The 12,566-nt window shown below is 40.9% G+C and overlaps 1 protein-coding gene across 1 annotated transcript; it reads right to left on the bottom strand.

Moving 5' to 3' along the window:
• Nucleotides 1-2,450: 2,450 nt before the first annotated feature.
• On the bottom strand, nucleotides 2,451-10,830 carry LOC307215475 (sulfotransferase 1C1-like). Its single transcript, XM_079974728.1, has 8 exons — nucleotides 10,617-10,830; nucleotides 9,269-9,474; nucleotides 7,178-7,306; nucleotides 6,379-6,476; nucleotides 4,559-4,685; nucleotides 3,709-3,803; nucleotides 3,352-3,532; nucleotides 2,451-2,634 (listed from the first exon to the last, which is right to left on the bottom strand). Exons 2-8 carry the CDS (start codon nucleotides 9,438-9,440, stop codon nucleotides 2,522-2,524), a joined length of 915 nt encoding a protein of 304 aa, XP_079830854.1. The 5' UTR covers nucleotides 9,441-9,474; nucleotides 10,617-10,830; the 3' UTR covers nucleotides 2,451-2,521.
• Between the last annotated feature and the right edge of the window lie 1,736 nt (nucleotides 10,831-12,566).

Below are 12,566 nucleotides of genomic sequence, written 5' to 3'. Positions count from 1 at the left end.
TTTTCTCTAAAACCTTAGTTTTCATCTTGTTTAACTTAAAAACCGCTACCTGGCCAAATTCTTGAATTAGTTCCAGTACTCTTTTAGTACTAGATTCTGGCTCCTGTAATGTCAATACCAAATCATCAGCAAATGCTTTCAATTTGTACTGTTTGGCTCCAACTTGTATACCTTTAACTGTTTGGTCCCTTCTAATCATATTTAAAAGCACCTCCAGGACCGATATAACTGTCAAAGCAAATGTTTGTGTAGACTAAGGTTACAAGATGTCCCCGATTCCCGGGGACAGTCCCCGGATTTACAAATCAGTCCCCATACAAAATCCATTGAAGTTGAAAAGTGTCTCCAGATTCATTGGGGGGGGGGGATCTGGTAACCTTAGTGTAGACATTGGTGGTGGTGTGTGTTCTCCTCTCTTCTATTTAACCCCCATCTCTGGGGTTCAGTGTTGGGAGTGCAGATAAACGGAAAGAACTGGACGGGGCTCAAGAGGAGAGGGGGTTATGAGTGTACATATGCACCTGGCATGAGATGTGGGTGTTATGTACTGAGGTTCTCACCCTGGGCCAGCAGGGGATACTGTAGATAGTTATGCAAATAAGGGATCGAAAGTGACATTCAGTGATTGGATAGTTTTAGAAATTTGTTACAGTTACATTGTACTGGAGCTCTATATAAGCAGGCTGACTGAACCCTTCAGTTCAGTTCTGTTCTGTCCTGGCCTGTGAATAAACAAGAGCTGTTTGAAGAATCGCTGTGTCGTCTGATCTGTTCACCCACAACTTAAAAGTGGGGCTGCAGAAGTGAGCAGACTGAGCATATGTCCTGCCATCTCTGCCACAACGAGCAACTCCTGTATGACCTTTTGTTCTTCCTTAGCAAGTCCGAGGAGGAGAGGACAAAAACTGAGCAAGGGAGACAGGGATGCTGAGAGACAGGAGTGAATACTGGACATAGGATATATTTATTTCATTTGAAGTGGAGTAGAGAATGGATGGATCATTTCAAGGAGAAACAGGTGAGGTGGGGCTGCCTCAGAAGCAGAAGAGAATAAACTGCTGGATTGGGAAACTCTCAATCCCATTCCAGCGTTGTTTTTCATTCTGCCTCCAGGACAGTTCCCCACCTGCTCTCCCCTGAAATTAACCAGTTGGGAACCCTAGGAATTAGCACAAGAAATCACTCTGAATATGAAAAAGAATGAAGGGATGAAAGGATCCTCTTTTCACCCCAAGGACAAACCTTTCCAAACTTCTGCATTACACACACGCACAATTTACTCCCCAAATTTTGTGTTAGAGACTGAGAGGGTGGAGTGTCAATCAGCATAGCTCCATCTTCAATTCACATTTTAGGTTGAAATGATTGCCACAATATACTTTATACTGAAGAAGATAATGTTAAATCGGTTATGATAAAGTGGGCTCAGGATATTGGGCATAATATTATGTTTGAGGATTGGGAAAGGTTGTGGACCACTGGGCTGAACTTCACTGCATGTAATGCTTTGAAGGAAAATGTAATGAAAATGATATATAGATGGTACATGACCCCAGTTAAACTTGCCAAAATATACCATTTGTCTGACAATAAATGTTGGAAATGTAAAGAACACGAAGGAACATTCTTTCACCTCTGGTGGACCTGTCCTAGAGTGAAGGCCTTCTGGGAAATGATATATAATGAGTTGAAAAAGGTATTTAAGTATACCTTCACTAAGAAACCAGAGGCCTTCCTTCTGGGCATTGTCGGCCAGAAGGTGTTAAAGAAGGACCGAACATTTTTTATGTATGCAACAACGGCAGCAAGGATACTCATCGCTAAGAGCTGGAAAACTCAAGATCTACCCACACTGGAAGAGTGGCAGATGCAGCTGATGGACTATATGCAACTGGCCGAGATGACTGGCAGAATCCGAGACCTGGGAGAAGAGAGGGTTGAAGAAGACTGGAAGAAATTCAAGATTTATTTACAAAAGTATTGTAATTTGGTTGAATGCTAAGAAGGATGCTAGATCATAAATAATTGCCTACCATTGAATTAGATTTGAACTTGATGATAAGTGAGATTGAGGGAAATATAAAATTTTTGAAGATTAGATTAAATTAACGGAACAAGATTCAAGAATATAAATAAGATGATAAATTGCTGGAAAAAAATTTATAATGATGTAAGTGGGAGTGGGAGACGCGAGGGAGTCCAAAGAAGTTCTGACAAATGTGTTATGATCCATGCTATATTGTTTACTATTTTTGCATTTTGTATCCAAAAAATCTCAATAAATATTTATAAAAAAAAAAATATACTGAAGAAGATAATGAAGACCAGCAAGTATAAAAGGAATTGTACAAGAAAGTGTGATGGATTAAGACTTTTGCGGTGCAATCCTATGCATGTCTTCTCAGAATTAAGCCATACCGAGTTTAATCAGGCTTGCTCTCAGGCAAATGTGTATTCTATAAGGTTGTGTTTTTAATAATGTAACGTACTAAGAGGATAATAGAGTTTACACTGTTCCTGCTTAAAGTTCCATGCGGAAAGTCAGAGAAGTTCCTGCCATGTTCTTTTTATACTCTGCATCAAATTTCTCATTTTGTGCCACAGTAAAATGGTTCTTCCAGTCCCCAACAGTTCCTAGAGCAGAGAAAGCCAAAGACAGAGAATATTCAGTTTCACTTAAAGTAATTAATTCTACTGTTCAAAGGTCACAAATTTGGAAGATACTAGCAAAAAAACCCCACAGCTATTGGGAACAAACTACCATTAGCACATAGGAAAAATGATTTAATCCTGGAAAACAGGAGTCTTGTCAGACATCTAATACAGCTCCTCTCTCTCAAGTGCAGTTCTGCCTCCCCACACCATCTAGCTACTATTGCATGTGCTTACAAGTCTTGTCCCCATTCAATACCACCAGCACAGGAAACTCAATTTAGGAGCCTCCAAATGATGGGTGATTACACACACACGCACGGCACCAAACCCAAAAGTATTCCCCAAGATGTAATTAAAAGGGGCAGAACAGGTTGGAGCATAGCGGAACGGGCTTACACATGCTCTGCTGATGTGTGCTAGGGTCTGGAACAGAACCCTTCTGCAAAAAGAGGATTGCCTGTACACACAATATCCAGCAAGCACAGATCAACACACCACTAGAGAACAGATAAAGCTGGCCTGTGATTGGAGTCCCACTGAGTTGCACCCAGCCACCCAGCCAAACGTTCCAAAAAAGGTTTTCCAAAAGGAGGAGAAAGGGCAGGAGATCAGGACCATAGTGCAAAAGACTCAGGCCTTCTGTTCCCTGAGCAGCACCCCTGTAGAAAAAACAATGCCCCCTGCCCCCAGTAGTACCTTTTCTCATGAATGGGGAGATTGAATGGTCCAGGATCTTTGTAGGCAAAAATGTGTAGTTTGCCATGGGATTATTTTTCATGACTTCGAATTGTGTGTAATGGATTATTTTATCTAGAACCTCATTTTCCAGGTCCATCTCCAGGAAGTTCAGGATCTTCTGAATTTCACACCTTGGATTCTGTGGAAAGGAAGGGAATGAAATCCAGGAATTAACCAAGAATAGGAAAATAAACCAATTGTTAACCAACAATGCAATCCTGCACATGTTTACTATACGAAGTAAATATTAGCTTTAAATTCCTGTAGTCTAGTGTTAACTCGTTTGTGGTCTGAAGCCTAAAAATAAACACTCACTTCTTTTATATCTTCATAGAAGAGGTAAAGAATCCGGTACTTATTTTTCGCCTCCCACCAGCCTTTTACATGATCATACCAGGAACCCCAGAGCACTAAGGGATAAAAATGAATTAAACAGCTTAAGGAAGAATTTCATATCACAGACTAAAGAGACTATAAACTTAAACAAGGACATGTTACGGATTTACAAAATATATGTCAGCTTGTTCACGACAGAAGAAAATTCACTGGGGCCAAACAGTTCCATGACTACAATGACAGGAAAGACATTTTAAAAAATTAAAAAATTAATTTATTCCCAGGTTGTGGTTAGACAACACCAATTCAGGGGACTAAGCTGGATAACTGCTATGATTAGAGTTTGTTATGATGGAACAACTGTCAAATCACACCCAAACTCAGAACATTTAACGTGCTCAAGTTTGGCAACTTTTTCCTAAATAAAAAAGATAATTGCCTCAACACCAAGACTGTAGCAAAATGGACCAAGGGGCACATTCCCTTCCGGAATGAGGATCAGGCAGGAGACTTCCTAAACAGGATGCCTTCTGCTCCACTCATCCCAGCTTCTTCCCTTGGCTAATAAATCAATCTCATCTAAAACAGATTGCACTCTTATTCCCAGATCAGAAGCTGGTCTTATTTGCAACAGCAGCTGCAACTTGTCTGAACGAAGCTTGAGTCTGTTTTCCCCCTTCTAACTAGAAAGGAGCCACGTGCAGTGTTTGGCAAAAAGTTTTTAACTTCCCATTATCAGTTTGCTACTTGAATTTAAAATACATAGATAAATGATTGAGTTCTTTGAAAAAAGAAATGTGGAAATCATGGCACAAAGCATTCCGTTCACCTTTTCCATCCATGTATTTCTGAAAAAATTCTTCCCATGTTCCTGGCTCAGGCATAATTTGATTCATTCTGTGGAAGTGATAAAAAGACACTAGATTGTCTTTGGCATTTCTTGCCACGTAGATGACCTGCGGTGGGTATAGAAGTGAGAAGATACCATTATTCGCCAGTGGAGAAAGTGCAAGTGCACTTTCATAATACTAGAACACAGGACCATCCAGTGAAGTTCGATTTTGGAAGACTCAGTAGGACAGGCAGAAGAAAATGCCTCTTCACAACCGTGCATAGTTAAATGATGGCAGTTGCTCCCACCAGGTGCAGTGATGGCCACCAGCTTTGACAACTTTAAAAGGGGTCTAGACAAATTCATGGAGGTTTAGGCTATCAATGGATGGTATCTCATATTAGAGGCTGTATGTCTCTGAATACTTGTCTCTGGGGAACAACAGCAGGAGAGGACTATTGTTATTATTTCCTATTCTTGGGCTTCTATAGGCATCTGGATGAGAACAGGATGCTAGACCAGATAGGCCTTTGGTTTGATCCAACATGGCTCTTATGTTCTTAAACATGAATTAGATCATTTTACTGGTATCTGTCTCATGTTCCCGTATATTGCCTCTAAGTGTCCCTATTTTCCAGGGACAGTTCTGGATTTACAGAAGCCATCCCAATTTCTTATTTGGTCCTGGAATGTCCTGCTTTTCCTCAGGACATCCCTATTTTCATCAGAAGGTATGCAGCCCCCGAGCCAAGGAGATAAGTAACTATACAACCTTTAGAAGACATGTGAAGGCAGCCCTGTATAGGCAAGTTTATTTTTAAAAAATGCTTAATTATGTTTTGTATACAGTGGTACCTCTGGTTAAGAACTTAATTCGTTCCAGAGGTCCGTTCTTAACCTGAGGTACCACTTTAGCTAATGTGGCCTCCCGCTGCTGCTGCTTCTGCGCCGCTGCCACACAATTTCTGTTCTCATCCTGAGGTAAAGCTCTTAACCCGAGGTATTATTTCTGGGTTAGCGGAGTCTGTAACCTGAAGCATTTGTAACCCGAAGCGTTTGTAACCCGAGGTACCACTGTATGTTGAAAGCTGCCCAGAATGGCTGGGGCAATGCAGTCAGATGCGCAGGGTATAAGTAATAACATTATTGTTGTTATTGTTGCTGTTATTGAATAGGGCATCCCTGTTTTCCTTGGAGAAATGTTGGAGGGTATGAGAGAAAGAAAAAGGGAAAGAGGACAATAGCACTGAGACTGAAAGGGACACAGAGGCCTGACCTGCTCTCTATGAGAATCCAGTGCTATGGCATTGGGGAACCATATTGGGAAACCTAATAGAGAAGTAGGATATGTTGGAGTGTTAATGATGTGCCCCCCTCTTATGCTCAGCCGCTGTATATATCTGTAAATAAATTCTAATTTTACAGAAACACCATCAGTGTCCAGTGACTTCATTCAAAGGAAACCAACTCCAAGGCATGCACTGGAATCTCTGAAAGCTCTCTCTACTCATAGATTGGGATACAATATTCTAGAAACCTGCCAGTATTCTATTCAGCTGCAATTCAACTGCAAGCAAAATATTTATTAATTCGTTCCTTATATTTCTATCATGCCTTTCCTCCAAGGAAGTCAAGGAGACATCTGTGGTTTTTCCTCCATTTTTATCCTCACACAACCCTGTGGAGGCAAGTTAGGCTGAGATACAGTAGCTGCCCCCCAAGGTCTCTCAGTAAGCGTCACGACTGTGTGGAGATCTCTGAACCCAATCCTAGTATGACACTATCCTGCTTGCCAAGCTTCCTGCCCGACCCATTACCTTACAGTTTTGTTCCCAGAACGACGGAGGCACCAGTTGTACAGGAAGATGGGTTTTCAGTGTTCGTGGTGAGGGCATGGCTTCAGCTTTATCTAAGCCTGAGAAACAAGCCGTTGTTATTCAACAGTATGCTTTAACCTTATCCATCCAATACCATTTTGTAGGACTACAGACCAGACTTTCCAAGACCTACGTGCAATGCTAATGTGTTGCTAGATCTTAGCTTAGTGGAAAACATAAATGTTTATCTCCTTTCAGTGTCCTTGGGGCTTTGCCTTCAGGGGCTTTGAAAAAAAAATGATCTCATATCTTCATCTAGTCTCAGAATGTTGTCTGGAACATTCAGAGTCATCCTAGCCACTGATGACTTCACAGCTAATTTGACCCTCCTCTTAGGACAATTTGTTCAATGCTTTTCTATTTTTCTCTTTTCATTCACATCTTTATTCTATTTCATGATATATTTTAGGTGATTTTGTTTTTTGATAATTTTTTCAAGGCAAAAAAACAACAGTACGGCTTTGGGAAGGAGAATATGGAGCAATTTTCTGCTTTTGGCAGTTAAGACGAGTGACAATAAAATAAAATAAAATAAGCATTGACTTCCTAACAGTCCTTTTCTGACACTCACTTTGCCTTTTTCAGAATGAAATATGACATTCCAGTAAATAATCCTAGATCATATTAGCCTCTCCATTTTCTTTAGGAACACTTTCATAATATGGATATTATTTTGAATTTCTTAGCAATATTTTATCTGATAACTTTACACAAGTTGACCTGCAGATCTGTAGCTTACCAGTGGGCAAATTCTTGTGCAGCACCCATTCGATAAAAGGTTGCCGATCGTAAGTGGAAGCACGCTGGCATTTCTCAATGTCGCCATCACATTGGATCATGTCTACAATCTCCTGTGTCCATGTTGTACCTGATAATAAGAAACAAAAGAAGAGTTTGGTCTTGTGGCAAAAGATTTACGAGTTCATAAGTTTTCATGGACTGGAGCCAGAAAATATTAGAGTCCACATTACACACATCTCCCATCTAAAAGGAATGAGCTTTGCGCAGTGGCAGTATCGTAGCCAATGAGGTTAATCCGAGGCGCGATTATTGCTAATTGCTGTTACAATATTGATGAGTGCTAAAATGTCAAGGGAAAGGAAGATACAGAATTGCAGCAGAAATTGTTTGTTGAAATAAGATGAAATTGAGAAAGATAATAAGATAATAAGTTTTAATTAATTAATTGGAGTAAAGGGTTGCTGAAAAATTGTAAAATAAGGATGCAAAAAGGGGGAGGTATGGGGAAGTCCGAGAAAGAAGGCTTATGAAAATGAGGTTATGAAATTATATCTGTGTGTTTGTTTTTGTTTGTCGATGTATGTATGTTGTTTTGTCTTAAAATTGGAAAATTAATAAAAATTATATAAAAAAATAAAAATAAATAAATAAATAAAAGGAATGGATGGTTTGGCTAGCTCAATGCTGATTGTTGTTGTTGTTTAGTCGTTTAGTCGTGTCCGACTCTTCGTGACCCATGGACCAGTTCATGCCAGGTACTCCTGTCTTCCACTGCCTCCCGCAGCTTGGTCAAATTCATGTTAGTACTTTCGAGAACACTGTCCAACCATCTCATCCTCTGCCGTCCCCTTCTCCTTGTGCCCTCCATCTTTCCCAACATCAGGGTCTTTTCCAGGGAGTCTTCTCTTCTCATGAGGGGGCCAAAGTATTGGAGTCTCAGCTTCAGGATCTGTCCTTCCAGTGAGCACTCAGGGCTGATTTCCTTCAGAATGGATAGATATGATCTTCTTGCAGTCCATGGGACTCTCGAGTCTCCTCCAGCACCATAATTCTAAAGCATCAGTTATTTGACAGTCAGCCTTCTTTATGGTCCAGCTCTCACTTCCATACATCGCTACTGGGAAAACCATAGCTTTAACTATACGGACCTTTGTCGAGCAAATAGCAACAAATTTTGCTTTTAGATAAATATAAATTGGGGGCATCAAGGATACATTTGTCAACTGAGAGTGAAGAATGCATAAGGAATATATGTTAACTTTAAAGCTATGTCCCCCACCCTATAATGCAAGAAAATCCTTATGAACCTTATGACCTACTACCAGGAAGGTGTGACCTTCCTCACATGCCTGCTGCTTGTAGCGGTCATTGGTATCCAGTTCTGGTTATTTTCCTGTGTATACTGTCCATGTACACATATCCTTCATGAGGGGCAGACTACACATTTCACAGTTGTATTTATAACAGCAGTCCAATGCCCCCCCCTTAAAGTTGAAAAGGTTATATGGGAGAGGTTATGGGGTGGAGGAAGGAAAAGCAGCAGAGGAAGATTTTTGTTGGGATTTGAAACATGCACTTGCAAAAATAGTATAGGCTATAAAGTTTGAAAGCTTCCACATTATGCATTGACCTACAGATCCTCAACTCTTTCATGTTCAACCTGAATTTGTCTGGGTCATTAAATGTTATCTTCTGAAACCTTTGAAGGTCCAACAACATTATGTGCTTTCAGTGACAAGCAATCACAAGGCGTATCACTATGAATCATACTACCATCTACTGAAAGCAGGCATTTCATGGGCAACATCCACATTCGTTATAAACAATAGGTCCTGTTTGCCAATCCATAAGTCACAAATGCATTAACAGAGATTTTAAAATATGGTACAATGGGAACAATCCACCAGGAGGTTCTGAACTCCTTGAAAATGTTTATGGGTCTTCTTGAGCAAGATAATTTTCTGGTGTGTTGCATCCAATCGATGCAAAGGTCTAGTGGAAACAACTGCAAGTCTTGGGTCACATTATGTGCCTGGTAAGTCAAAGGTGCCTAAGTAGCACCCCCTATCTCTCCTGCTTGCATACTCACCTGCCTTTGCATAGGTTGCTATAAGCAGGTCATCAGGCTTGGCTTGGAAAGCCCAGATTTTATGCCACTTTTCACAGATCTCCTTTGTAAGAGGAATCCCTTCCACCTCACCAACTTCAAATCGTTTCACATCCCAGTCCAGCTTGAGTTCTTCCATCTTTTCCAAGGGCATGGAGAAGGCACACTTCAGCAATTGCTTTGCTTTCCTTTAAAGAAGAATATTACTTTATACCTGGGACCTGGACCAAGAACCAGCTGAAGTGGCAGCCAACACCACCAAGAAGTGTGGCTACTACAACTTCCTAACTTAAGCTTCTCCTACAATACCTACCTACCTTCCTTCCTTCCTTCCTTCCTTATTTAGCCACTCATGCTACACCTGTCTGTAGCTCCACTCCTTCAAAGCTCCTCCTGCTTGCTCCTTGCCATTCTGTGCCTCAAAGCCCACCTGTCCTCCATGATCATTAAATGGAGCTCCATGCTCTGATGCAACATATTGCTGAGTACCAGACACTGGGGACAAAGCGCAGGGCCAGGCCTTTGTGCTTTGCTTGAGTCAATTGGCTGGCTAATGTGGAGACATACGGGACTTATTTCCTGAATTACTCCTTTGCACCTGCATCTGATACTGCAGTATAACATCAGTTTTGCAGAATAATGCTGAGGCTCAAGTAAATTGCCCAAGATCACACCAACTAAGTTCAAGCCATACACTGGGCCTCAAAGCATCACACTTCTAATTTTCCAATCAAATAGATCAGGACATTTCTGATAGTATTGGACATTACTTGTTTCTTCACAGAACTCAGAGGCATTGGGCTGGATTCAGCTAAACCAGTGTGCTAGGTGAAGCCAATCCAATGCCTCCTGTTAGTGCAATGGGGCCTTTAACCTCCCAGCGCCTCCCTCTTATTCACTCGGGGGGGGGGGGGGCTGGAAGAACCTCCAGAACAACACACAAGGGGTGGAGTGGTGGATTGTTCCACATGGAAAGCAGAAATGGTTGCGTTGATGGAGCAACAGAAATAGTATGATGAAGATGAATTCCCCTCATAGGTAGAAACAACATAAATACAATATATGAAACTGCCTTATGCCAAACTGTTGGTCCATTTGAGCCCAGCATTTCCTGATCTGACTGGCATCATCCCTCCAGAGAATGAGACAGTGCGTCTCTCCCATCACCTACTATTTAATCCCTTTAACTGGAGATGCCAAATATTGAACCTAGCAATCATTCTGCACCCAAGACATATGCTCTGAGACTGCATTATGGCCCCTCATCTCTGCCACAGCCAGATACTCACAACACAAATTGGAAGAGGGACTGGGAGTTTCTCTTAAATACCTTGTACACTTTCCTCTCAGATGGATGTCTTGGCACTGTAAAGGGGATGTAGTCTTCTTCTCAAAGCGAGGTATTGCTCTGAACCTTGGAGCTACAAGAAAAATCCACGTCCTTGGAAACTGCCTGTTGGTGGCACAAGTGTGGGATAGAGTATAGTACTCTTCCCTCCCAACAGGGACACAGGAGTAGTGTGAGGATTTGGATAGAACTTAAATTTCTCTTGCGAATGGGGAAATAAAAGGAGGTGGAACAGGAGGTGGAGAAGAAGGTGTTTCAGAAAGAGCCAATAGCAACAGAGGTGTTGTGTGCTGTAGCTTCTTGAACCTTGCTCTTCATCTTCATCTTCATGGGTTAACGCCCCAAATGGAAATATTTCACACAAATGGTGACTTGAGACTCCTCTCCATTTCTTGCCAGTATTTCATTTCAAATTGAATTATTGCTAATAGTGCAAATTTCAAATTAACTTACACTCTCATTTTAAACATATAACTACTGATCTTAAACTTATGTGCTCTTAACTAAAAACGGCAACCCTAAATCTGCTTAGCAGGCGGTTAGAGCATGATGCAGCAAAAGTCAATCACTGTGCAGCAAAATCCTAAGCAATATTCATTCGGACATCCCAATAAGTTAAATGGTCTGAACTAACCAATAAGGGAGATCAAGACTGCAGCCTTAATGTTGGGTTGATTTCAGCAAGGGAGATTTAAGCACGTGCAGAATTTTTCCTCTGAAATGAATGCCATTTAAAAATTATTATGTTTGGCTGGATTGCACTGTAAGTCCCACTGAATGTGGCAAAACTTCTTGAGTTAAACTGGTTATGATTGGGCAGAAAATACAATTTCTGTGAGCTATTGCATGTATGAGTGGCACCAAGCTTCAATAAACCATTGTGAGGAAGCACCCTTAGAAACTCCACACACACACAAACATTTTGAGCAAAAGGATCTCATTTCAGTATAAGAATTCCTCTAAGAGCCTTCCGTTCAGAAAGTTGTCGAGATTTTCAGTGAATATTGACCTCCAGCATTTTGCATTGACCCTCTTGTATATTGCTTACCTAACACTTAATCTGGATAACCGAAATACTGTGCTCAAATAAAGTCTTTACACAGTGTAATGATTAACTAATGGAGAGTTAGTTAGATATCCAAGGTATTAGGGAAGGAACTGGGGTAAAGAGGAGAGAGAAAAATAAGCATGAAGCTTCATTGAGTTAAGTAGGACTTTGCTAATGAAATGCCAGTGCTATGGGTGAAACACATTTTGCTTCTTCACAAAACCTTTCCTCTTTACATGCCAGTCTGTCTCTCTCTACCTGGAACCTTCAAGAGGAAATCCAATACTTGCTTATGCAACCATCAAGTTAATACCTTCATCCCTAGTTTAAACAGAATGGAAATGTGTGAATATAAGAGAAAGATAATGTTTGATATCCTTGTTTTTCTTTTGCTCATTGTTGAGGAAAGGCAAACCCGACACCACATACCCTGGGAGCAGGTCTGGATTAAAGCAAATGGAAACCCTGAGCTAGGAGATTTTGGGAAGCCCAGACTTAATAGCACCTGATCACAAGAAAGAAAGCCTCATTCTATTTTTTATCTTCTCAGTGAAAGTACAGTGGTACCTCGGGTTAAGAACTTAATTCATTCTGGAGGTCCATTCTTAACCTGAAACTGTTCTTAACCTGAGGTACCACTTTAACTAATGGGGCCTCCTGCTGCCGCTGCTACGCGATTTCTGTTCTTATCCTGAAGCAAAGTTCTTAACCCGAGGTACTATTTCTGGGTTAGCTGAGTCTGTAACCTGAAGCGTCTGTAACCCGAGGTACCACTGTATGACACTGATGAATTTTTAGCATTGATAAAAAGATTGTTTATAAATTTATAACCTTTAATAAGTTTACAAAAGTATGGAATTAATGAAGATATTCACAGAGAACGT

Source organism: Podarcis cretensis (assembly GCF_951804945.1).
Source record: "Podarcis cretensis genome assembly, chromosome: 4".
Lineage (NCBI taxonomy): Eukaryota > Metazoa > Chordata > Lepidosauria > Squamata > Lacertidae > Podarcis > Podarcis cretensis.
This window is presented reverse-complemented; position numbering and strand designations above follow the sequence as displayed.